This window comes from Nyctibius grandis, chromosome 13, assembly GCF_013368605.1.
Source record: "Nyctibius grandis isolate bNycGra1 chromosome 13, bNycGra1.pri, whole genome shotgun sequence".
In the NCBI taxonomy this organism is placed as follows: domain Eukaryota; kingdom Metazoa; phylum Chordata; class Aves; order Nyctibiiformes; family Nyctibiidae; genus Nyctibius; species Nyctibius grandis.
The window spans coordinates 209,478-235,977 of record NC_090670.1 but is presented as its reverse complement, the minus strand read 5'-3'; the positions used below and the strand labels follow the sequence as shown (position 1 = coordinate 235,977).

Below are 26,500 nucleotides of genomic sequence, written 5' to 3'. Positions count from 1 at the left end.
GCTTCTCACTTGTACAACGCAAATGGGGATGTACCCCGTTCTTCGTTAAGTGCTGTGATCTGCAAATGAAAAGTGCTATTTAATTTGGAAAATCAAATACTATTTGCATGTATGTAAATAAAATGCAAAAATGCTGTTTCTGGGAAAATAATTTTAAGATTTAAAACACCACTAGGGAAGTCTGTTGCCTTTTGTTCCCTCACCAAACACGGTGGGAACAGTGAAGGGGATTATTCAGTTCCACTCAGGGCTGCTGCTGCTGTGCCTGGTGACGGGTGCTAAAATACCGTACGGTGAAGTAGATGAATCTGCCTGATGTGGGCAGTTTTTACATCTTCTGAGAATAAATTTGATCTTCTCCCAAATTCTTCATGTCTGGCATCCCCTTCCATGGGCAGTTTGCAGGAAGGAGCAAACGGGAGTAGAGCAGGAGTCCTGGGACTGGGGTTCAGGGCAGCCCTGGCACCCAAATGTTCGGTGCGTGAGAAGGGACAAACAAGCCCAAGGCTGCAGCCAAGAACATGCACATTGAGCCTGTTTAACACTTTCTGTGCCCTCCTTCCTGATTTGTTTAGTCTAATACATCTTTATTTGAGTACAGGAGAATCTGAGGCTTCCCCAGTAGGATCCATGTCACTTCAGTAGAAGCTTATAAACATTTTGACAGTTCTCATACAATTAAGGTCGGTTTAATATTCATATAGTGAACCACACTTGTATGGACTTTCAAGTGCTAAAGATTTATTTATTCTCCTTTGCACAGTAATGCAGTAGCAAGTCCTATTCCGGCCAGGTTGCTTTTTTTTATTTTTTAATAGCTTCATTTCAACCTAAGGTTAATTTGGAAAAAAAAATAGAAACACGCAATAGGTTTGTTTGTTTTTAACTGTAAACAAACCAGAAGAAAAAGAAGTTTGGTTTGGTTTGGTTTGGTGTTATTTCGTTTTGTTTCATTTCTGAAATGATTTGGCCTTGGTGCAAAAAAGTAAGAAAACAGAAACAAATATGTTATTGTTTTTGTAAATCTGTCATGGGAGCCACAAAAATCCGTTGCTGAGATTGTTCTGTTCCTAACTAATGTCTGTTAACTCTACAGTGTCCCACAATGATCCCATAAAATCCTTGGTGATACGGGCAGCAGAAGAGCTGCTCCTTCTGTCCAAAAGCCGGTGCGATGAGGAGGGGTGTCAGCACGACCGTCCTGTGCAAACGCGTCAGCCCTGACGCTCTTACCTGTCTGACGGGCGCGCTCTGTGCCTCACGGCGCCCCGGGACTTGCACAGGGACGGACTTTCATTTCCTAATGGTGCAATGGGCCTCGCTGGTCAAGGAGGGATGATGGCAATCTTTCATACGTGGTCATTAAACCTGAGCTCCTTTGCAGAAATCTTCTGGGGATTTCTGGCTTCCTGGAGAGCTCCCGAAGCTGCTCCACCTTTGGAAGCGCACAGGAGGGTGAGATTGAAATCTGGGAACTCTTCCCTGCTCTGTTACAGAGTGAGTGAGGTCGCAGGCAAATCAGCAGGTTGGTGGAAGGAGATCAGGACTGTTTCTAAGCATCTATCATTTTCCCACGAGGAGTTTTTACCACCCCAATAAGCGACTGTCCAAGGCAGGAGCCTGTTGAGGGAAACACTTTGATCACACTTTGGCCGATCCAGTCCCCAGTGATGCTTCTCAGGGTTAGACAGCTTTGCAAACCTCCTCCACCCAGCTCAAAGCACTGTGAGTAACTCTCCTGCACAGAGCCCATTTCCTCCGAGCAGCAATCACAGGCTGCAGGCAGCAGACCAACCTCCGACAGGAGACCGCTCATGCCTGAGTGATGTCCTCCACACAACCGGTTCAGTGCAGCATGGCAGAGGGAGCGTTAACATGGGTGTGATACCGTGCCGAGGAATTCCAGTGTCACTGAGTAATTATTTGTAATAACTCAGAGTAACTATTTCCATATGTAGGACCCAAAAACAAGAAGTACAAGTCGGGAGATGCCTTCTCCAGCTTGTTAGATGACAGCAGGATTTCCATCTCCTCTAAAATAAGATCTATCCTGTTTTCTATTCTGGTCTCCATCACCCCACCAGAATAAAATCAGCTGAAGACAGATACGTCAGTGAGCAGAGCTGGCATTTTTGCTAGAGGTTTGGCGTGGGGAGAGGTTGGCATGGACTGAACTCTCAACACCACGACCATGTTTTACTGATCAAGGAGCCTGAAGAGATGCACCTTTCACTTCCAGTTTGGATGAAAACCTTGGCTGTCACCTCCAGGATGGCGAGTTTCACTTGGTGAGACTGGGAAGACCCTGGGACGAGCCTCCCGTATCGTTTCAGAGTGTGGAAATTCAGAAGCAGAGTGAAATGGGGGGGCGGACACCCGCTAAGCAAGTGGGACTGAGGGCTCACTGAGAGCTTCCATCCAAAGCAGTCTGTGTGCTGCCCTGCGCGCAGGAACGGGCCCTTCCCTTGCCTGGCCCTCAGAGAGCTCCTTTGTCCAGCTGGGCAGAAAAAGCCAGGAAGGCAAGGGTTAATGCCAGCGAGGTTATTGAGCTGAATGGTGCCTTTTTTCCTCCTCCATCCCCCATTTCCACACACACACAGTCTCACGCACACACACATCCTGAAGCAAGAGGGAAGGAATTCCCTGCGCAGCCGGGCCAGGACATGGGCCAGGCCCTGCAGTGGCACCACTGCTGTGTCCTCCCACCGTGCCCCACGCCAGCAGCACCTCCAGCCCTCCCCAGCCACTCCAGCCAGGTCACTGGGACCAGGGACACCAGGGCTGGGTCACTGGGACCAGAGATGCTCACAGATGTTCTCCTGTTCCTCGGCCCACAGCATCATCCTGGCTGCGGCGGGCACAAACCCCTTGGCTCCCAGACACGCCAAGGGGGGTTTTCCCCCTCTCTCTGCCAAAGCAAATTGACTCCTGACACCTTCGCGTAACGAATGTCTTCTAGTCCAAAATGGTCATGTAGGCTGCACCTTACCATAATATAGAAACGCTCTGTGCCTCCAAATTTCCTTTTCAAAGGAAGAGATGGTTTATATTGGCAGTGTCTTGCTTATGATCTTATTTCTGACTTTTTTGTCATCTAGGCCCCCCAAAGATTTGCTTTTTGGGGTCAGTTCCTTGGCTTGCACAAGCTGGCGTTACTTCTTTTTCTGCCTGTGACCCGTGTAAGATAAGCTGGTGGTCTCAGATGGTCTCCCCCACCACTGGTCCTCTCCAGCCCTTTTGCCATCACCCTCAACATGGACATCAAGTGCTTTGCCACCCATGATGACTCTCCCACATGGGTCATTGTTGACGCTGCCTGTGCCAGATTTGTCCCGGCAAAGAAGAGAGGGCCTTTGCAGTCCTTGAGCAGCAAAGGACATCATCTCACCACCACATCTCCCAAGCCTGAGCATGCCTCTTCCTCTGGGTGCACGGGCAGGAAGCAGTAGTCTACAAGTAGGAGCACTTTTGGGCGAAGCCTTGGCTCTCCTGCGCTGTCTGTGTGGCTGCTCTCAGCAGGACAACTTCCACCCCAAATGTGTTATTGCGGTGAATAAGCGGGAGCTGGGTGGGGTTGCAGGGGCCGTATGGACAATGAGAGGAAATGCCTCTGCTCTGCATATGCTCTGGGGAGGGAGCGCGTCTGTGTGCCGGGCAGAGGGGATGGTGTGTGAGATGGGGTACGGAGGGGAGGCGTCTGCGTGAAAACCAGCGGAGAAGGAGGTGAGAGAGGGTGGGTGGGTGGGTGGTGGCAAGGGAGTGGGAACAGGACGAAAGAGGGGGTGTGTGGCTGTAAAGAGAGGGTCTGCTTGAAAAGGACTGTGAGCAGAGGGGGCGTGTGGGAGGATTGCAACGGGGAGATGTGAGGCAGCGTGTCTGTGGGTGGCACAGAGACGGATGCAGCGGCTGCACCACGCTGCCAAACAGGACACCCCGTCCCGGATGCTCTGACGGCCTTTTCCAGTCCCGTGGGCTACACCATTATTTTACCCTGTTAACACTCCATATCCAGTACCCTTTCCCAAAGCAGAAAAATTGTGGTGTTACAGCCTGGGGAGGGTGCCAAGATTCAGCAAGAGCTGTCCATCCCTTCAAACAAATAAACATTGCATCTTTTCAAAGCTCCCTTGAGTGAACAGAGAGACTTCAGAGTGCTGTAGTGCTGGTGGTTTGAGGATCATTATGGAACAACCCCTCCAGAAACGTTTCTCCTGATTTTTGAGTCAATGAGCCATCTTCTTCTTAGCAAATGTATTCACATGTACCAGTATTACCACAGGGAAAACAAAAGCTTCCTCCTTCATTGCAGTAGCCTTCCAACCACACTCTTCCGTATGACTTCGACACTTTGCAGTTCAAAGCTTTGTTTCTTCTGGTTTAAAAAAAAAATGGCTTGGGTTGGAGATTGCTTCAGCCCACATGGATTGGACCAGGATGCAACTGACCGCCAACACCCTGGGGTGATAACACCTGATGCTGAAGATCAAACCCCTCTCTAAGCCAGGTTCCTGAGCAACAGTTGGCATGTGCCAAGTACATTAATAAATAAAATTAGCTCGTTTGAAGTCAAAATAGATTAAAAAATCAAGCTTGTTCATCACTATCCTGCAGAGTGAAAACATAAAAATAGTGACCTAGTAGGAGGCTGTACTCACAATTCCAGAGGATCATGGTAAGCTGATACTTACACTGACTTCATGAGTTTGGAGTCCTTCTGAAAAATCAAATCAGAGCAACACACGCTTTGTCTTAGCCCCTGCACGCAATCTCCGTGCCTAGCTGTTATGGCTCTGGTTTGCAAAGGGTTTCTGTTTGTTCCCTTGGTAGATTCTAATTGCCCTGGATCAGCTTCAAATCAGAGGGAAAATGTTAAAACAACACAAAGGGAGTCTTCAAAGGTCCTGAACACTATGCCTAGGTGGTGATCTCATGGCAGCAATGACCTCAGAGGTGTGTTTGGCTTGGTTCAAATTCACACAACTGCCTCTTGCCAAAGATATTTTAAGTGGGCCAAAACCATCTGTAAACACACGCGTCCAAAAACACACGCTGCAGTCGCAAACACACATCATGTGTCGCACGTAGACTCACATACGCTCCTCACAGACCCCCTCACTGTGGGGTCTGCAGTCGCAGTCAACCCGTCGTCGCTACTTATCCCACAGCTCAGGTGCCCCAGCGCACACGCAGATGAGCTCAGAGTGCACAAGCTCATCGTCTGTAGCCCGTGCTGTGCAGCACGGCTGTCTCCTGTGCCGTTCACGGTCCTGGATCCCAGGTGGGGGACTATTCCCAGTTTTTATTTCTCTTATTTCAGGGTAAAGTCAGCTCTGGGTAAGCCATCTGAACTTCGCTGTGCTCCTCACAATTAATCCACTTCCAACGAGAAGCTGAATTTGCCATTCAAGATGTTGAAAAAGTTGTCCTGGAAATGAACATGTTTAGTATCAGCAGCAACAACTGCTTAATAGGCATCCTTCATATCTCCCAATAACCGGTGTTTTTTTTCCAGCTGGGAAAGGTCACACTGCTGGTGGGTGATTCTCAGCATACAGCTGCAATAGCCCAGTGTACTCTTGTGCTGCTGAAATATTAATTTTTGAGTCATTTCTCACTCAGGTAAAACACTTATTTCCTGCACACGTGTGTGAGCACACACGGGATGCGCCGATCGCCCCCTCTTTTCCAAGGGCTAAATCCCGTACACGGGGCCAAGGCTGGAAGCTGGCAAGAGGAGCAGCCCTGCCTGCGTGGGCAGTGCTGCCGTGGCAAAAGCTCTGACTCTCAAAAGCACATATTTTCCCATAAATGGCCAGTCACTAGGAACCAGTCACCACGAACTGGTACGGGCACAGGGAGGAGCTCTAATGTCCATTGATGACGGGGGAGCCGCTCCGGGACGTGTGTGCACCCCAGGATAAGATCGTAGGTGGCTTCGCAGCCGCGGAGGTGCCCGCAGACAGCGCTCGGGGCTCTGCAGCCAGCACGCGGGGCCCGAGGCTTCACCTGCCCCGTGTCCCTCGGAGGACACGGAGCAACCGAGGCACAGCCAGCCCTGCTCACCGAGCCAGCGTGCGCTTGGGTTTGGGCCTCGCCAGCGCCTGTGAGACCAGAGGAGGGTCAACCACCCCAGCAGGGACGTGGGGCAAGCACAGCCTGGGAAGGTGCCAGGGAGGGATTCAGCCCAGAGACCCCTGTTAGCACAGGTAGGCTCTGGATGGCCGGGCCGAGCAGCGCACGCCGCTGACTGCAGCCTCTCCTGGGCACTGGCAGCGTGTGACAGCAGCCCCCGAATTAAACAAACCACCCTTAAGTGGATAGAACATACCAGCATACTCTGACAACCATAGCGACTCCCTCCTAAGCTATTTTAGAAATTGCATAGCTTTAATCGCCTCTTTAAACCATTTTTCAAAGCCCTGGCGCACAGTGAGTGTTGAAAAGGCTCCCTCGGCGTCTAACGTTCAGCGCGTTTTCTCTCAGTGACTGTGACGTGTATTTCAGTGTGTTGTTGTGGCAGATACCAGCCACCACCAAGGTACGGCTGCACAACATCCACTGTCACCCTAAGTTTGCTTAGGACACTTCCATTGAGTATTTGACCTCACATTTCCCATGCTTGGTCTCTCTTAAGAGAGGTTGTTTTCTTTTGAAACTGGGAACAAAATCCCAGTAGGTATTTTCAAGTTCAAGGAAAGTGAAGAGAAACAAACCCAACCCCCCAGTGTGAATCTGCCCCTCTGTAAAAACACTGAGGCTGCACAGGCCTCCAGCGAGGAGAGATGAAAGGCAGCGCTCAGGACCAGCTCTGGAAACAGGACTTAATCCAAGGCCACTAAATCTCTGTCTGTGATGTATCTTACATTACACTGAGACAGGAGGAGGGTGGAACCTGAAGTGAAATTATTACCAGCGCTTGAAAATTCCCCCTGAGTGTGCTTTGGGCATCTGTTAGAGTTTTGTAATGGACCTTAGCAAAGCTCTCCCCAGGCTTACGGGCCAAGTCATCGCGGCCTCAGGGTTTCTGCTGGGATAGTTTGCATGAAGAAGACTTCAACGTCAGCTTCACAAAGCAGAATCCTCAGAAGACCTGTCCTTTGTTCAGGAATCAAAGGCAGGCACAGGTCTCCCAGCATCTGGGGAACTCCTGCATTTCAGCCGCACTCAACACGAAACCGTGTGTGAGAACAGAGCGCTGCAGAGATGCTCGTTTCGGTCGGGAGTCGAGCCCTGAGTTTTCAGCTGTTATTCTACCTGAGATAAAGCGGTCACACTGTAAACACACATCTTCCTGCCCTTCAAACCAGCTTTGTGCCAAGCTATTTCCAAACCGGCAACAACAAGAACAGGCATGGGAAGGGAACCTTCCTCGTGCCATCACTACTGAAGACCTAAAGACCTGTTCTCCAGCTCATTTTTCTTTCCGGTCTCTTCCACATCTGTGCAAAACTGTTCAGAAAACACAGCTTTTCTAACCTGGAGGCTTTCTCCTCTGAGTCTGCAGGACTCTAAGTATGAAATATAAGCAAGGCAAAACCTAATTAATCACATTGCTTAAAATCATGGCCCAGATCTCAATGGGTTTACTCATGTGATTTTTCCATTGAAACAGAGGAACAGGCAGCACCTGATGAGTTATCCCACTGATTTCAGTGGGTTGTGGATTTTTGCATGGGTATTTCCAGCTACTCTTACAGCTAAATGAAGGTTTAACTACACTGGAACTGGCTAGTCTGGTGTGCATGGAAATGCAAAAGATGGGATTCCAAAAGCAACACCACCTTGGCCGAATAGCACGAGTGAGGTGTTTTCTAATCCTGTTCGCTTGATTAACAGCGTGGCAAGTCACACTGCGTGTTTGTATTGCAAACAGGAGCACAACTCCACGTTAGAGGTGGTTTTAAAAGATCTTTATATTGTCTGATTGTGTCCACACTAGGAAGGGGGGGGTACCTGTGGGAGAACATTACGTATGCTGTAGACATTTTTCTCCTGGCCTAGCAGCAGAACTATGTGACCCCCCACTCTAATGAATACGAGCCAAGCAGTAAAGGAACCTGTTGCCAATCGGGCAAAAAACCTTTCACAAAGCAGCAAGTCAGTCATGAGAGGTCAGGCTCGTCAGGCAGAGGGTAAGAAAAGGCAAGGACTGAAAACTGCATGGGAAATGCATACCTGAAGTGGTGGTGAAGAGGACTGTGGCAAGAAGGGCTGTTGTAAAATTGACTTCTTGCCCTGAGGAAGGAAAGAAAAAGGAGTATCTGCCATTTGGAAACATACTCCTTTTAGTAGCCTTCGTGCTCTTCAGACACGCCAAATCATTGTACAGACATCCTTATGGTATTTTCAGCCCTGAATGAAGCTACAGCAGACAAAGGAACCAGGCAAACAGGATGCCAGCGAGCCCTGCTCAAGGAAACACGATGTAAATCAGGGAGAGGAGTACACAATGCCTATGGGATGTATCCTTTCTATAGCAGGGGCCAGCTCAGCCTTTGGCTTAAGAACAAGATCCAGCCTGGGCAGCATGTTAAATGACATTGTGTAGGGAGGATGCGATGGGCGAGCCTTCAGCATCAAAGGTTATCATCAAAATTCAGGGCACAGGAACACAGACCTCTGTACGGACAGGATCCACGCCCCAGCTAGCCCAATGTCCTGCCCTCAGCCACAGCCTACGACTTAATGCTTGAAGGGCAGGAGGAACTTCACAGGGTTTCAGCTCACTGACAGTGCAGTGGGACATGGAAAAGTTTCTTAGCAGATGCCTGCATTTGTTCAGCAAACATCTAATTGGGACCGCTGGACATCAGCGCGTTACACACACACGTAGCAATGTCAGCAGCACGGCAAAGGCTGTCGTGAGTCACGTAGCATTTCTGCAGCACGGTGGTATGGAAAGCAAGCCCAGGAGCATGGTGAACATATTTATTGATCCTGTGTGCTGGCAGACTCTTTCAAACAGTTTCTCTGCACTATCGAATAACAACTCCAAAAAAATTAAAACAAAATATTCCTATCTGTTGAGAAATTTACAGCACTGGCCTGTCTCTGCTTGAGTTGCTCATGTCAGAGAGAGACCTCATCGCTGCTGCTCGTGCAACAGGGTCAAGGAGATCAGGCAGCAGCAAAGCTTTCAGCCGTGTCCCATAAAGAAGGGAAGTATTCCAAGCTCTTTCCTGCCTGCGCAGGAGGATGAGGACTGGACTACACTATGTTTTGAAACAAATCCATAACCAGCAAAGGAAACAACTGCATTGGAGCGGAATCCCTTGGCTAATTCGTTATTTTCTAATGTAGATGGGGCCAGAGGTGTGGAATTGGGTCCGTCTGAGATGCCTCCCATGCAATGACGTGCAGTTTGCATCTTCCCAAAGCACAATGATTTGGAGTAACAGTTACCAAGGAATTTGTCTTGAACGTCCTTTTGAAAATGAATTCCCAGCTGTTGGGGTTTTATTTTTGGGGGGGTGTTGGGTTCCTTTTTTTTAAGGAGTCTTTAAAAACTTACTCTAAGGGCTACAGGTGGAACAACTTGGGTTTGTTCTTTTTGCAAATGGGCTTCCCTGCTAGAAAAGGCTGTTTCAGTGGAGCACTGACATTCAGCGCCCCTTTGAAAGACAGCAGGGACCTAAAGACCATCGATACTGTCAGATTTCCAAGACTGAATTCCTCCCTATAATATCCAGGCTTGCAGCCAATTTGGCTGGCTTGGAGCAGTTGTATCTTCAAAAAATGCTTGATGTGTATTCGCATTTCAAAAAGGAAAAAAAAAAAACAACATTGCAGAGGGATTCGGAAAGATCGGTACATGATGGAGCGGAGCAACAAAGTCACAAGTGAGGACAACCCAAGCAGAGATGACCTTCCTAAATTCCGTATCACTAATTCTGCTCCTTGGAGAGTGCCTCAGCATTCGTACCTTAGCACGATACAACTGTTTCCTTTCTCCATATCTGATCCTCTGCATGGCTGCTGTGATACCATAAAACAAACTAGCTTTTTTGACAAAACAGCAGGCTATTTCTGTGCTCTGTCTTACGAAGATGAGCTGCTCTTCAGAAAATGATCATTCATGGATGTTTCTCGGGCAGGAGGCAAAGCGAAGGGAAGAGACAGTCTGTGATTGAGACATGGTGCGCTGTTCTGTTAAACACTTCAGTTTATTGAGTGCTTTAAGTACTGTTTGCAGGACTGAACCTATAACGTGAAAGAGATCAAAACATCTTAGCGTACATTAGAGTACGTTCTCCCCATGTAATGTATTCTTTTCAGCACATCTCCAGGGAAGATTTTATAGCACAGATATTTCTCAAAGTGACGGAACTGCGAAAGTATCCGCTCTTGGTACGTGTTTACCTTGGAATAGTCTCTCTAGTGGCTTCTTTCTCAACACAAATAGACTTCCCCACAGAGACAAAGTTTCCTTGCCATGCAGATAGAAAACTTTCTAAAGAAAACTTCCTACACAACAACAATTTAAAAAAAAAGCAAAGGGAGGGGGAGCAGGGAGGGAATACACTTGGCCCCTGTCGCTTTTCCTGTCTTCTCAGTGATGAATGGTCCCAGATACTTCAGCCCGTGCGACAGCCACCCAGGCAGACCCCACTTTAAGCAGCTCCAGTGAAGCAGGACGGCAAGGAGTCTGGGCTAGTCTCTGAGGGCATTTACATACCTCCCAACTCTGTTTATGATGGTAAAACATTCCCACGAGAGGAGCTTTAAAAATCTTGGAGTGAGAACTCAACAGAGCGCCTACGGCTTTAGCTGCCCAGTTACTCCTAATTTTCCGTGAGACTTAAGCCCCAGCTTAGGGGGCTCTTTCAAAAACTTCCAGCCCTGTACGTTATAGTAACACTAACAAATAACTGCCTGATAAAACTTATTAGCACAATGCTATTAACTGGCTTCCTTGCAGAAAGATCAAGGCAGAGGTCAAACAAATACAGCAAGGACTGGAAGCAAGCCTGCCCCAAAAGGAGACAGCGACTCCCTCCTGGGGTCAGGCATTAAAGAGGGATGATACGGGAGAGGCCCACGTATGCGACCTGCATGGTGGGTGCACTGCAAGTCCCGCTTGCCAGGCCGTCTGTCTGCTACCTGCCATGATGCGGGAAGAGCTGCTTAAAATTAATAAATAAATAAATAAGAGATTAAGGTTAAAAACTCGTAGTAAATAAGTGACAAAATGTTCAAAGCAGTTATTTAATAAGAGAAGGTGGATACAAAGGGGAACATACAGGCTTTGCCAGGGCACACAAAAAGAGCTGAAAGATCTAGCGAAGCTGGTGATAAACGATGGCTTCCCACAAATACCCCTCTCATCTAATTAGAAAGGAAAAAGCAATCGGCTCATCCGGAAATCTCTCCAAAACAAGGATCGGCATCGCTAAACGCCTTTCCTCTTTCACCCCCTTTCGACCCGCCCGCTGTCACGGCGCTGGGCACGGGGCACGCGGGTTCCCTTCACACGCAGGAGGGCGGCCGGTACCGAGAGCTCACCGAGAGGCACCGGCGAGCGGAAGGTCGGGTGACCGCCGCAGCGGGGGTTCGTGATCCCCCGGAATGCGCCGCCGTGGGCGGTGCTGTCCCGCCGGGACACCGGGACAGCCGGACACCGGGACAGCGAACACCGGGACACCGGGACACCGAACACGGGGACACCGGGACACCGAACACGGGGACACCGGGCCCGCCCCGCCCCGCGGGTCCCGCGCCATTGGTTGGATGCGGGGCTGGGACCGCCCCGCCCCGCCCGGCCCGGCCCCGCCCCTCCCGCCCCGCCGGGCCGCCGGCCCCGCGCCCCGCGCCGCGCCGGGACCACTCGCTGTCCGCCGCCGCCGCGCCGGGACCCAGCGCGCAGCCGCCGCCGCCGGTCATGGGCCGCGCCGCGCCGGGGCCGCGGGCATGACAAGGCGGCGCCCCCCGAGCTGCGCCGCGGGCTCCGCGGGGCCAGGCAAGTACCGCGGCGGCGCCGCTGCCCCTCCTGCGGGGAGGGGGCGTCCGCTGAGGGCTGCCCCGGGGGCCGCGCTGCGGGGAGGGCGGTTCCGCTGCGGGCTCCCCTCCGGGATCTGTCCCCCCGGACACCCCCTGCGTGTCGCGGGGTCCCGTGCGGGCTCCCCGAGGCGGCGGCGGGCGGCCGGTGGCGCCGGGGAAGCGGAGGGGGCAGTCTGCGGAGCCGGGTCCGGAGGCGCCGGGCGAGGGCTGGGGGAAGCGCTGCCGGCCGGGGGGCGGAGGCGTGCGGCGCCCTCAGCCCGGCGGGGAGGCGGGGGGCCGGCGGCGTGTGTGTGCGGGTGCGCGGAGCTGGGGACCCGCTCGGCTTTGCACCGGCTCGGGGAGGGGATAACCCGAGCATCGCCGCAGCGCGGGGTCCGGGAGCTGCCTCGCTCCAGGCGTACCCAGGGTCGCTTTCCAGGGTGGGGGCGCAACCGCCTTTGCCCCCAGCGTCCCCGCAGGAGAGCCGTCGGTGCGCGTTCCTGGGCGATCACACCGGGACGCGGTGGCAGACGGAGCAGCCCTTTGTCACTGCCCCGCGCTCCGGGACTGTCCCGAGAGCCCGCAGCCTCCTCTGGAGCTCGGTGCGGGGAGCACGGCGGGGGGAGAGGGGCTGGGGCTGCGCGGGGCGGCCGCTGCCCGGGGGGGTGTTTTAAATGCAACAGCGCAAACAATAGAATATCATATTAGCATGGGGTTAGCCTGAAATAATGGAAAATAAGAGGGAAAACTGTAAACATTATTCAAAATGCCAGTTTGAAATTCTCAGACAAATCATCCAAAACAAACAGTAGCTGAGTGGAACTGTTTTCTTTGCAGGGAGTTTCCACTGGAATAAATAGCAAGTTCTGTTTAAAAAAATCTGCAACTAGTTGTAATACTCATGGTGCTTGCCAGGGGCTGGAGGGTGCCCACAGCCGGAGAGATCCGTATGATCCAGAGTGGTGTATTATTGCAGCCAGTTCTTTAGAGACGCTCACAGTTTTTACCTGCGGGCCCTACCTAAGACAGAGGTGTCTGGTTTTGCCTTTTCCTTCCCATCTTCTTCTACATTTAGGACATTCCTTAACGTTCTTTTTCTGAACCAGACCCCTGTCTGCTGATGCCTCTGTGTCAGCCAGCCCAAACATTGCTGTGGTGTTGCTGCGGAGTCGGAAGATGAGGGCCTTTAACATGTGTTCTTTACCTCGGCACCACGGCCAGCTGCTAGCCCCCACGGCCAGCTGCTAGCCCCCACGGCCAGCTGCTAGCCCCCACGGCCAGCTGCTAGCCCCCACGGCCAGCTGCTAGCCCCCACAGCCAGCTGCTAGCCCACACAGCCAGAGCAGCGGGGCCATGGGCACCGGCTTCTGCAGGAACACGGGGCTCCTCCTGGGTCGTATTCCCTGGGGCGTGCAGAGCACCAGGCACTGCCCCTCAGCCTTCCCAGTGATTTCTTCAAGGACCTGGCTGTCAGTTTGTCCAGCATGACTTCAGGCTAATTAAGCCACTGGTCCGTGATGGGATGTGTATAAATGGTGGCGTTCCTGGTCATGGGATGGCTGCCCAGCGACTGGCTGAGACCTGGCACAGCTCATGCCCAGCTGTAGGGAAGTTCCTGGGTGCATTTCGTGGGCCCCCGGGCTGGTGCTCTCCAGGGCACGCCTAAAGAGAAGTAAAGCGTTTAGTTTGTGAGCCAGAAAGTGGTCAGGAGGCCGTTTCCATACGCATAGACCTTTTAAACCTTCCCCCCAAGGTTTGCGACTAGACGGTTTTCTCAGAGATGTCACTGCCTGCGCAGGCCGTTAGCCTGGCTGGGAAGCCTATTTATTTAACGCCCTCTAGTGATGTTTTAAAAATTAACATAGATGCCTTTCAAGAGGAAAACAAATATTAAGAGTTTATTGGTTTAAAAAGACTTACATTTTCTGAGAGTCAGCTGCTTCAGGGGATCCCTGTCAAACACAATACCACACTTTGCATAACCTGATTTTGGGTCGGCGTCTCTAGCCAGGGAGACATGGTGATCGTCTCTGCCCCCTCTGCAGACTCTCAGTGGTGCTCAGTGAAGGTCTTTCCACCAACAGCACTGGACACAGCTCCTTTCCCTTGACCTGCCTTTAAGTGCTGCTGCACTTTAGGTTTTGGTTGAACCCCCACGTAGATCGCTTAACGTGGCTCTGCTCTAGGTGAGCTTGGCATTTGCAGAAGGGACCGTTTATGCTTCCTGGTGCTTCACCTTTGTTCATTGTAATTCAGCTTGGCTGGCCCCAGAAATGGGAAGCGTGTGGCCTTGTCTTTGCAGAAGAGCTCGCTCCAGGGCTAGAACTCCTTTAGATGTAACCGGGGATGTGACCCAAGCATCCGTGTAGTCAGACTGGTTTTACTTCACAGGTGTGGGAGATGTTGAGGGATGTACCATTGATATGGTGTCTCTTCATCAGCCTGAAGGTGTAGTGGATGTTAGTTCTTCATGACTAGCCATGAGGGATCTCAGATCCTCTCCTGCTTGTAATGTGGAAGATTCCGATTCGCGGCTCTGATGCAGAGATCCTTCTAGTAGATCCTTCCCATGTCCCCCGTGGGCAGCATTACACCAGCACGCCGTACCCCACCTCCCTGCCTGCCGCAGGTTCCCCACCCCTCTGCAGTTCCACCCCGTCATGCCAGCACCCTCACAAGCACCCCAGACCCCTGTATTTGCTCTGTGCACCTTCATCCACATTACTCACTCCTCCACCCTCGCCAGTGCCACCGCCACAGCAAGTAGCACCCCAGCAAATCCAAACACACGCACCTCCCAAAACACGTCTGAGCTCCGTGGGTGGCTCAGCTGAGACAGGACTGCTGCCGTGCCAGCTCCCGCCTCTCCCTGTGCGTCTGGTTGGGGACCTGGCATCTCCTTGGGATATTCTCTTCGACTTGTCCGAGTGCTGACGCCCGGCAGAGCGAGCAGCAAGTCTGCTCAACAGCACCTGCTCCGTTTCAGCCAGAGGTTGGGACCGTGGCAGTCGCTGGGATTTAAAAAAAAACCCACCAAACCAAAAAGCAATAAACCCCACTTCTGTTCATCTTCCTCTTCTCCGCATTTTCTCCTGAGGGATCTCAGAGCTGTGGGGAGGACGACGGGCACAAGGATGGGTGCGATGGGTGCAGGGGATCACCCCTCTCTTCTTGTCTCCGCAGTGCTGCCCTCCTCCTGTTCCCCGGGAGCGCATGGCAGGGCAGATAAGGACGGGAACGTTTCCAAACCTGGCGCCCGTAGTTAGCCCCTCCGAAAACAGGTAGGGTGGAGTCCAGCTTGTGGCATGTGAGAGAGAAACTGAAGCAAAACAGGATGTTTTTGTGATTTAAAACTTATTTTTCATAATTTCTGTTGAAAGGCTTGTTTTGGTTTGGCTTTGAAGTTGCCTGCCATGTTTGTTGGGAAATTTATCAGCCAAAAAGCTTTGTGCGTGTATGTGTGTGTATGCAGATGTGTACGTGCACGTGTGCTTGCGTAGGGAGAGCAAAGGAAGAGGGTACTGTTCAGCCTCAGGACAATTTTCTACCTGAAAATTAATAAAGCCAATAGGGACTAACAGCTAAGTGATGGAAAATACAGATTCCACCTATGTAGCTCTTCTGTAAAACTTGCTGGACAATTGTTTTCTGCTCTGAACACCTCAAAATCGGAAAGACTCTTATCAAATTATAAAGTATTTATCAAAGACCCACAAAAATGCTCATGACTGGAGGTATTAGTTTACACATGAACATGTGTTAAACCCAAGTAAAGGGAAATGAGGCATAAGGGGCAGATTAGGAAGCTTTTGGGGTCGCCTGTACCTCATAATGTGTCTGATATTTGGCCTAGTTTCAGCTGATACAGTTTTCACACTAGTTCCTGTAGAGGTTAAGGCAAAAGTAAAAAAGAAATACTGGGAGAAATCAAGGCACAGAGTAATACATGAATCAGAATAATTGTCTTTAAATAGAATGTTTCCAGGAGTTTTCCCCTGCCTGCCCCTTCAGGCTGCACCAGATGTCGGGGCACGGACGGTGACATCTCCGAAAAGCCCCACGGCCGCTTGCTGCCGTGTCACCCCCTCCTTTCTGCCCCTCTCCCTGCCCCAGCCGGTGCCCTCGTGTGGGACACGAAGGGGCAGTGTGGGATCTGGCCTTTGTCCTGGAGGTGCTGTCCCCACTCGTAAATCCTGCCCTCTGCAGAGCACTGGCATTTTGTCATCGACTTCAGTGGAACGAGACATTTTCTGCCTTAATCATTTCTTCTCCTTGGCTCACCTCTGAGTTTCTGCAGGACCTCACAGCAGTTGCTCCCATGGAATAGTTATTACAGCCTCGTGTGAGGCACTTCATGTGAATAGTTTGATTCCACTGCTTATCTTTCTCCACCTCTCGTGCCATCAAAGAACTGGGATGTTCCTTAAGGCCACACGACTTGCTCTGGTTCATAGCAAGAGCTTTTTACTCTAAGAATGTGCATTTTTCTTTGTTAGCCTCACTTGGCAAACTGTCCTCTGGCCTCCAGGTTATCTGATCTCTGAGCATCTTCATCCTCCGTTGTTAGTTTCTCTCCTTCCCTTTCTCAGCCCACCGGCAGCTCTTCAGGCTGTGTTCAGGCCCCTCCTTCGCATCCTCTTTTTGACATGGGCTCAGCTCAGGTGATGCTGCTCCCGCCTGCCCTTCCATGCCTGACCCTTTCCCAGCTGCTCAGCAATGTCCCTCTCTTGGCCTCCGTCAACTGTTCAACCCTTAATATCTTCCTGCAACTCCAAAAACTGGCAAAAAAAGTGCAATTGTTTAAGCCAAAGTCTACTTTTTATTTGCCCAGCTCATGTAACTTGAGACTTGCAGCTCCAGTGAAATTCATGATGTTTGGATCCTCGTTGGAGGCTGGGATGCCTATTTTTCATTTCCATCAACTGCAAAATTCTGTGGCATTAAATCCTACAATTCAGCACAAACCTATACAAGTTTTGAGGAGGAGTTTGACAGTGACTGTTGCTACTAAGTGTGTTACCTGTCCTGATGCTGACAGGCAGATGAGCAAGCAACAGAAAGAGGAAAATGCCTTTCATGGTGTGCGTGCTAGCAGAGGTGCTGTTGATTAACCCATTTTTCAGCCAGCCAGCTCTGAGAATGCCATTTAAGAACCCCAAGTCTGTATAATGCTAACAGGATGCTTATAAGGCATAAAGGGATTAATGTTGGGCTCTAATGAAATCCAGATGCACAGAGCTGCCTCTTTTCAAGGTCTTTTCCATGGCCAAGCTGCAAATAAAATGATTTAATCGTTGTAAATAGATGAGAAACACCGGACACAATGTGCACTGGGTACTTAAACTCACAGGCCCCAAAGGCTGCTGGCGGTTACCTGGTGGAGAGGATGGGGTCACCCACTGACCCTCTGCCTGCGACAAGGTCATCCGTAAGGTGGGAACTTGGGACCTTTCTTGGGGAGCACAGTTCATGCACGTTTGCATTAGGGCTGGGGGACGCCGGCTTGGAAACCAGCCTGCTTCTGTGCCTCAGAGAAAGCCAGGGCAGGTACAAAGGTGTGAGTGTCTGATCGGTCTGTCAGGGGTGTCTTGGTGGACCGCTGGCACCGGCTGCGTGTCAAGGGAGAGGGGAGGGTTCGTACCACGGCACTGAGGTGGAGGTGCGCTGTCTGCTCAGCGGGCCTGAAGCCTTGCTGCCTCCTCAGCTGTTTGTAGTTTGTACTTTCTCTTCCTCGTGCAGTTCACATCTTCCCATATCGCACACCGAGTGCGGGTCCTGTGCGTGTCACGTTAACGTGGGCCCTAGCAGGGGCTGGACCAGCATCCTCCAGCTCAGAGGCCCTGCTTGGGGAAGGCTGAAGGAACTGTGGCTGTGCAGACCCAGCTGTCGGTGAGATTTTAGTTTTTAATACATCAGGAGGAGGAGTTTTGAACCAAGAGAGGAGAAGAGAAGGGAGTTATTTTAAAGACAGGAAGGAATGTGTTACATTCTTCTGTTCCTCAGGTTTGGCTGCTCTGCAGGTTTATCCTTTTCAGTGAACTATTTATTTGCATTTTTAAAGAACGAGCATGATTCCTAATTTACTTTGGCCTCAGTGATGAGTTTTTATGCTATGAAACCCAGCAAGTTCCCTTCCAATGTTATATATACATCCAACTTTACAGAAATTTTTACCTCGAAGTGCCAGCCTGAGTTAAATGGTTTAAAGGGCTTTATAAAAGTGTGCCCCCACTGATTTCCCATGAGCCTTATCAGTAGTCACCCCATAACTGTTTGATGCCATGCTCATAATCAGAGCATGCCGCAGCTTGAGAGACCGTATATGTGTGTAGAGCTAAGTAGAGGTTTTCTGTAGAGCTATAGAGGCAAGAATTCCTCGTGAGAGGTTCCTGGGGTAGCTTTCAGCATTGGTTCAAAGGAAGGAAAGCGATGAGGAAAGAGTCCTGCTATAAAGTTCCATCAAAACATATAGGGAGAATCTGTTGCAGCGGGTTTTCACCACAGGAATAAGCATTGCAGGAAAATCCCAACAGGCAGCAGCTGTTTGGTCTAACCCATTGTCAGCAAATGTTTCAAATTTGCTCAGCCCTGGACATCAGAATTGCAACCAAAGCCCCAGAACTTCCAAGAAAAGGTGAAGGAATTTTACAAAATGAGGTTTTACTTTTCCCACTGCTTTTGGCCTCCTTTGCTAGTGCTAGAAGGGGCAAGTGCTTCCACTGGCAGCTGTTAGTTTCTCTCCAGGCCAGCAGCGCGAATACAGAAGGATTTCTAAATCAACACCACTATTTATTGATCTCTTCAGTTTTCATCAATCAGCAATTTGCTGTGCCGTGCTGGCTACAGAGAAGAGACTTTGCGTTACTCAAAGTTTTTCAAATTTATATCAATACAAAAAAGGCTTTGTCCGAGTGCACCCTTCACAAGTGCGGAGCCTGATCCTGTTCAGGGTGATGGCTGATAGTCATCCTCACCAGCAGGAAGCGTTTTTCTTGCAGTGCTTTTTTTGTTGTTGTCCCAGAATGCATAGTCACCCCCCCTCCTGCTGAACCCTCAGGTTTGCAGAGAAAAGACCACCTGTGGATGTTCTCAGCAGCAGTTGCCCATAATTTTCACAGATTCTGTCCACCAACACTGTATCAGTGGGCTGAGGCTTGGAAATAGCAGGATACTTTTCTTTTTTATTCTTGTATTCATGGTTTTTCACCTCTCTGAGGCAGCACAGAGCTCCAGCTGTTCATAGGGGCACAGCTCATGGACGGAGCTGTGGCCTTGTCTTCCTGCTTAAAGCTTTTGGGCCCCTTTTTAGGTACCTGTCTTGCTGTCTGAGTGACAGTCGAGAGTCTCGCGTTGTTTTAGGACCCTGGGCAGTGCTGTGCCACGGGACCAGTCCCTCGTGCTCATCCCCGGGCATGGATGCTCGTGGTGGAGGACGGTGCCGCGCAGGCACGGCTGCGTTCAGCAGCCAGAAGCACAGACCCAAGCCTTGGCAAATTCCCGGTGTCCTGATTCGGGGTCCAGCCCAGTGTCATTTAGGAACACGGACCATTACAGCAGCTGTTCAGAAAGACCCGCCTCAGTCGGGCAGCCCCTGGTGCTCCACCAGACCGCAGTCCCCTCCGCGCTCTGCGGGACGTCCTCTCGCTGCCGTCCGCTCTCGGGGTTGTTCCAGACTCCGAGGAAGGCAGGTCCTGCAGGCACAAGCAATCCATGAGAGCAGGGAAAAAACGTGGCGTGGAACAGATTAGTGTGAGTCAAACTAATCCCCAGCCACCTCGGGTGGAAAACCCGCTCGGCCTTTGGCAGCCGAGAAGTGCTTCTCCCCATCCCCCTTATATGGGACGTTTTAAAATAAATCAGCAGGGCTCCATTTCTTGGAAGGAAAAGGAAACGTTTCAAAGCGTGTCCTTGCAAGCTGATTTACTGCCATCAGGCTCTGCGTATTTTAAGAAATGTTTGAGTTTGGTTGGAGCCGCGTTTTAGCAGTAAGGGAGAGGGAAACAATTAGTGATACAACACGGGAAGACGAACTTGTGTCAAACGGCTCAGATAAATATTTACACCCAAGTCTCTTAGCTCTGAGTTCACATCAAACCCTGCCCTGTCCTTCTGAAGGGACTCGCATCCACAAATAAAATACTGGGCTGTGGCCACCCAACATTATTTTACACTTCCTCCCCTGAATAATTAGGCTAATTATGGATCTTAAGGAATTCAAAAGGTTAAAGTGGTGGCAGGAGAGTTAAAGATTCTCCCTGGCATTTGCAAGGAAATGTTAATGCTTTACCATATGCCTGTGCTGGCAAAATTCACCCCAAAGAGCTTGTAAAAACAGCTGCCCTTTTTTCCTCTCTTCTGAGCACTGGATTTTCACCCTACGCAAGGCGAAGTGGTGTGAACTATCCAGATATAAACAGACAGACTCGGTGTCCTTACCTAACATGCAGCAATATGGAAAAATGGGGCTGGGTGGATCGGAACAGCGTTGCCCATCAGGTCATGCTGGCCGGCCTGCCTGGCAGCGAGCTGGAAGGAGGCTGGTTAACGATGCCTAATCACGATCACCGTTGCGACAACAGATCTCTGCTACATACAGCATCTTCCCCTGGCTGGGAGCTGGCGAAGGCGGGGAAACTAGCATGGGAACCCAGTCACAGCCCAGGTGTTTATCTTGGTCCTAGAACTCCAAACACCTTTTAAGGGACACTTGGAGGAGAACTGGAGAGGTTTTTATCTTATTCTGGGTGGCAAGCTGGGCAGGGAATCAAGGCTGAGAAGAAAACAAGTCGTCTTCCAAGGAGCTGGTGGCATGGTGTAGGAAGGAGCGTAGCTTTTCGAGCCAGCATCACCCCAGATGAGGCTGGCAGGGTGGCCAGCACACCTGGACGAGGTGCAGGGCAGGCGTGCGGCTCGGGCTGCCTCCGGGCGAGGTGACACCGAGGGACCTGCAATGGGTTTCCCTGTTTGGGGGCGAGAGGGAATGGCTGCAAGGCAACAGCTTCTGGAGCCCCTGCTAAAACTGCTCCTGGGGTCACAATCAAGTTTGTGCAGTTCCTCAAGTGTCAGATGAAGTCTGGGAACAAGGGGAGAAGGGGACGGCAGCCGTGCAAGTGCGCTTTTCCCGGAACCCATTTTAAGTGCAAATCAGCATAAAATGGCAAGCCCAGTTGTTTTCTGTCCATGTAACCTAACGCCTGATTTCCTTCTATGCAGGGAGCAATTTCCCCTTCTCTTTCCTTGTCTCTGTTTGGGTTCTCTGACTAGCAATGCGGCTGCAGTCTTGTACAGGCACTTTGTAAGAGCATCCTGCGCCCGCATGAACGGGAGACATAACGGAGCGGGAGGCAGAAGCGTCTCAGTTCTCATTGTGGTACTGCTGTAGGAATGCCGCCGCGAACATAAACTCATTATTGGGTGGAAGAGCAGCAGCAGTTGTTTTCACAAGGATGGATCCAAGCCCAAACGATCAGTTAATGGTTTCTGTGCTCTTAACTGGATTCTTAAGTATTTTTTTGAATGTTGCCTGAGAGCTGGATAACCATGGGCTACATTTATACAGTAACTTTTTCAGTAAACCACTGAAAAATGTGCCTTTCCTGGGTTCAGTTGATGAATAGCAGTGATCAGCTATCTGCTGACACAACGTACCGATACTGCGATGAGAGTATTCAGAGGGAGAAGGTGTTTCACGAGATCATAATATTGGTGTAATTGGCTCTGAACAATCTGTGATGCTCCAAATAACCAAAGAGATTGTGGCCCGTGTTTCACTCTCTCTGACTGTGCCTTTAGCAGCATAAGCCTCCCTAAGCGATCTGAATGTCAGCGTGGAATTGATTCAGAGTCCACATTTATAATTTTTTTCTTTTTAAAGATTGTATGATGCCCTTTCACCATCTTCACAGCTAGAAAGTGGACTGTTTGTGTGGCGTGGGGAGAGTGACACTGACAGCCAAATGTTCCACATAAAGGAGTGACAGATGCTGGGGTCAAAGAAAGCATGTGGTGGTTTTGAAGGCACAGTTTATCAATGTTTCTGAAACAAATATTTCAATTTACGTTTTGCAGAAAAATTGCACTATTAAAAAAATTTTGTTTTCATTTCTGGATGTGAACTAAACCAAATAGCAGCATTGCCACAGACATTGCAAGCTTTGACCAGCTGTTGACAGAAGGAAAACCCACCCTGCACCAAGCAGGTGTCATCATTTTTCAGCTCCGTCCCACCTTAACTATCTGAAGAATAACATTCAAGCGCAGAGGTCAGCGGGGGGAAGAAATCCCACTCATGCGGGCCAGCAGAGCCGATAGCGCAGGCCATACATGGGTCTGGAATGAGGGGCATTAGCCTCACGACCGCCCCAGTGCCAAGAAATACAGCTAAAATTGGCAGCTCGGGGATGAGTAATGCACAAACACGGCCTGGAGTGCTGCAAGTGCTCGAGCACTCTCAGAGTATGTTGGGTAAACGAGTCTCCGTTTCCATGGCACCGAAACGGTACAGAGATTACACCGTGTCCCCTTGGCCCCCGTGCCCGGCTGGTGTGAGCAGAGCAAAGCGTTTCCCGGCTCTAACAGAGGGGCGCGGTGAAGGACCCTTCCTCCGCAGGCCATGCTTGTGGGGAGAGGCACAGCGAAGGCCCCTTCCTCCATGGGTGATGCTCTCGGGGAGAGGCGCGGCGAAGGCCCCTTCCTCCGCAGGCCATGCTCGCGGGGAGAGGCACAGCGAAGGCCCCTTCCTCTGCAGGCCATGCTCGCGGGGAGAGGCGCGGCGAAGGCCCCTTCCTCCGCGGGCCATGCTCTCGAGGAGAGGCCGCATGACACTGCTGGCGCCCGGCGAGCCCCACGCTGTGGCCACCAGCCGCCCCTCCGAGCGCTGCCAGCCCCGCTCAGGCGCAGCCGTGGGGCACGGGGGGCTGTGGCCACTCCGGAGAGCTCCTGCGTGAGACAGAGGCCTCGTGGTGTTTCTTCCGATGGCCCCGCGTGCCTGCTGTACTTGTCCACGTGCCCTTTGCAGCTGACAGCCTGACGGGGTTTCCACCAGGCCACCACACCCCTCCTTTCTGCCTGCCCTGAGATACTGCATGACCGATGCTTTGCTGTACCATGTTTTGTAGGAACATTTTATCCTATTAAGGCACCTCTGAAAGCCAGATGTTCCGTTTTAGTAGGGACTCTTTTTTTTTTAAAAACAAACATTTTTGAGCTGATGTTATTTTTATTTAGCTCTCTCTGTGAAACTTCCGAAGTCAGATCTTTGCTTGGCAAGGTCGTATCAGGGAGTGTGAGAGAAGTTGCCATCCATCTGTCACTGCCTAGGTATATACACGTACACAAAAAATCTGCTTAGAGAGCACTACTGATGTTGCAAAGCTGATTATTCATACATTAGGAAACTACTTTATTAAATTGCACTTGCAATCCCACACCAACTTTGAGTTACATGATCATACGCTCTTTTCATGAGGTCGTCTGTGCTTGGGAGAGCTCTGCCGGACCCGATCAGCCAAGGATCAGCCTGGGCTGTAGGAAGCTGTTGCCTGTAGAATGCTGAAAGGAGAAATGAGCCGTGGGACAGATATTCCCACGCTTACCAAGCAAGAGCCGTTGATGTAAGGATTTCTTTCCCAGGCTGAAAATCTGTCATCTTTCTCCAGCACAAAATTCATTTAGCAATGAATGGAGACCTATGACCTTCGTGAGTATGTGTTGACTTGGATGGCTCTCACGTCTAACTCACAAGTCTCACCACTACAGTCACCTCGTTTCTGTCTTGTACAAGACTTGGTGGCTGTTAAAAAAGATACAAGTGTCTTGAGGTTACACTGCCTGGAGAGGGATCTAATAACAGTCCTTTTGCTGAATCTGTAAATTGTGGGAAGTGAAGACAGAGAAAAATCTACTAAGTGACCTCGTCCATTCCTTCAGCCCATAAACTATGGCTCCCTACAGTATTATATGCTGTTCGTAGCTTTGTCCAGTCCAGTGTTAAATCGGATTTCTACACCTTTCCTTAACAAACTATTCCATGGCACAAGTGTTAGGAAGTTTTTCCTGACCTTCAGCCTGTGGGGTTTTTCTCTGCTTAATTTTATGTCACTGCTTTGAATTTTGGCTGTGAAAACTGGAAGCATTTCAAGTTAGGAAAGCTTTAAGTGTCCCACATAAATGTGAGAGTTGACAAGTGTTTTAATGATAAGGCAGGGGAGGGAGGTGTCTGAAAGCACAGATCATGGCTCTCCGTGCTGAGGTTTCATGAGTGTTAACTGGATTAAAAGAGAGCTTGTAGAGTGCAATGAGCAGATCTCCTTCCAAGGTGGCCAGGCTAACTGGAGTGTCTTTTTGTCTTGCAGAAGATGAAGCCCATAGTCCAAAGAAGACGATCTACTCCCTCTGCCATTACCAAAGCTCTCGGCAAGTCAAAGTACCACTCCAGGTAGAGGAAATACCTTTCTGACTCCTTTTTCCACCTTTCTGCCTGTACAGACTGAAATCAAACTGGTTTTCAAATCCATTTAGTGGTGCCGAAGCCAATTTGTGTGTGGACAGATATGGAAGAGTGTCTTTTTTGCTGGAATGGCGTTGTGCTCAGCAGTAAAAGCTGAGGGAAAGGAGGAGGAAGGGGGAACGTTCACGTTCTGGTGTTTGTCTTCCCAAGGAACCGCTGGGCGTGCCGAGGCCCTGCTTCCCAGGCAGAGGCTGGACGTCTGCCCACCGATGGGCAGTAGTACATGAATTCCTCTTTTTTTCCATCTTATTTTCTCCCCCTGTGCTGTTGGGAGGGAGTGAGAGAGTGGCTGGGTGGGGGTCTGGCAGCCAGCTCAGGTCGACCTGCAGGTGTAAAGCACCAGGAGGGTCAGCAGATGATGGAGTCAGGCACAAACATGCCCGACACGCAAATCTTCTGCTGAGATGCCAAGCACCAGCCATGGGCCGAGCTCCTTGGTCCTTCAGTAGGAGCGGAGCTCTCTTCGACGCCATCCCCTCTTCCTCCTGCAGCACTGTGTAACTACTGGGCACAGATAAGGGGATGCCACGTTCCTTTCTGCCTTGCTCTGATAACAATCTTATAAATAACATTTCCTGAGGGATTTGTTTAGTTTGATTTCTTTTTTCTTTGTAAGAAAGAGATAATAAAGCTGAACTGACTGACATTTTGATCCGGACCAGCCCTCCTGAAGAATACCCCTTTTATATCACAAGAGTACCCCTTTTATATCACACCATAGGTAACTGATGCATAGTGCATGCTGCTTTTCTGAAACAAGTGTTTGGGGTCAGTCTCGTAGGATCATTTAAACTAAAGGGCAGGACTGATTTTCATTCGGTTGTCTTCTGCCCAAGTTATGTGGCTTCTTTGTCATTCCCCCCACCCCCTTCTAAATTGTGCTAAAAAAAAATAAAGAGGAGAAACAAATTCTTGACTTTATTTGGCTGGAGAATATCCTCATGAGGGAGGGAAGCTTTAAATGTTTCTCGTGATGGATCGCTATGGAGGGAGCTGGTACAATGCCATCTTTGCTTAGGCCACCGGGGTATTGGTGGGATTTTTTTGCTATCCTACTGTTGTGTTTACAAAGCTGTGAAACTCGTCCAGGTTTAGGAAATCCACTGCTGAGACTGTGAGATGGTGTGGCTCCCACTGCTCAATTGACGCACACAGAAAGCTTTTAATATCAAGTTTAAAGGTGATTTAGCTTCTCACTTGTAGAGTCAACAGAAGCATAAGCCAAGAATTCACTTGTTGGTGGCTGTGGAGTGGTGAGGAGGAGAGAGAAATGACTGTGGGCCCTGTGGAGCTGCCAGCAGTGACGCCCAGAGCCAGGAGCAGCGCCGAGAAGGTGCTCTGGGAGGGTGCTGAGAGGCAAGTGGGGAGATGAGAGCTTGGCGGAGCTCTTCCAGCTGCGCAGAGCATAGAGGAAGGATCTGGTTCGACCCCGACGATGGCTTGTTGACTGCAGTCAACACGCAAAAACCATCGGGGTTTATTTTGGAAGCGGACAGCATCTGTATCAGTCCTGGTAGAAACAAGGTGCTGGAGTGCGGCCAGGCCAGCCAGAGTCGGATGGCTGGGACTAGATGAGAACATGCAGTTCATTCTCTGTGCGCCGCAGCCCCTGCACTGCCGAGCAGTTCGGTACGGATGGAAGACACGGCAGACATGGCAGTCCCTCCCCGCGCCGGGCTGGGCAGTGCCACGAGCCACGGGTTCTCCGTGTTCTTGTCAAGGCATAGCTCACACACGTGTGCAGGAAATAAGTGCTTTACCTGAGTGAGAAATGACTCGAAAATTAATATTTCAGCAGCTTAACCTCCCCAGATTTGGTGTGGGCATTTAGGCAGTTTTCCGTCTGTCTGAGGCTGGTAGAGTTAATTGGGCACAGGCCGGCAAACGCGGTTCATAATTGAGAGCACCAGGAACAGTGCTGGGAGAAGCACGGGGCTATCAGGCTGTTCCAAAACAGTCGCCTGTGTCCAATCACGAACCCTCGTGAGAAAAGCTTCTGACAAGGTCTTATGATTT

At 50.6% G+C, this 26,500-nt stretch overlaps 1 protein-coding gene across 2 annotated transcripts in view; it reads left to right on the top strand.

Annotated features, from left to right (window-relative positions):
- The first annotated feature begins 11,872 nt into the window (after positions 1-11,872).
- Positions 11,873-26,500, top strand: part of LOC137669698 (rho GTPase-activating protein 20-like) — a 28,185-nt gene continuing 13,557 nt past the window's right edge. The window contains exons 1-3 of one of the 2 annotated variants that reach the window (XM_068411953.1): positions 11,875-11,956; positions 15,160-15,257; positions 24,330-24,412. In XM_068411953.1, the coding sequence (XP_068268054.1) occupies positions 24,333-24,412 (80 nt within the window). In that variant the 5' untranslated portion in view covers positions 11,875-11,956; positions 15,160-15,257; positions 24,330-24,332. Of the gene's footprint in view, positions 11,957-15,159; positions 15,258-24,329; positions 24,413-26,500 lie in introns of both variants that reach the window. The other variant, XM_068411954.1, reaches the window with a different exon arrangement.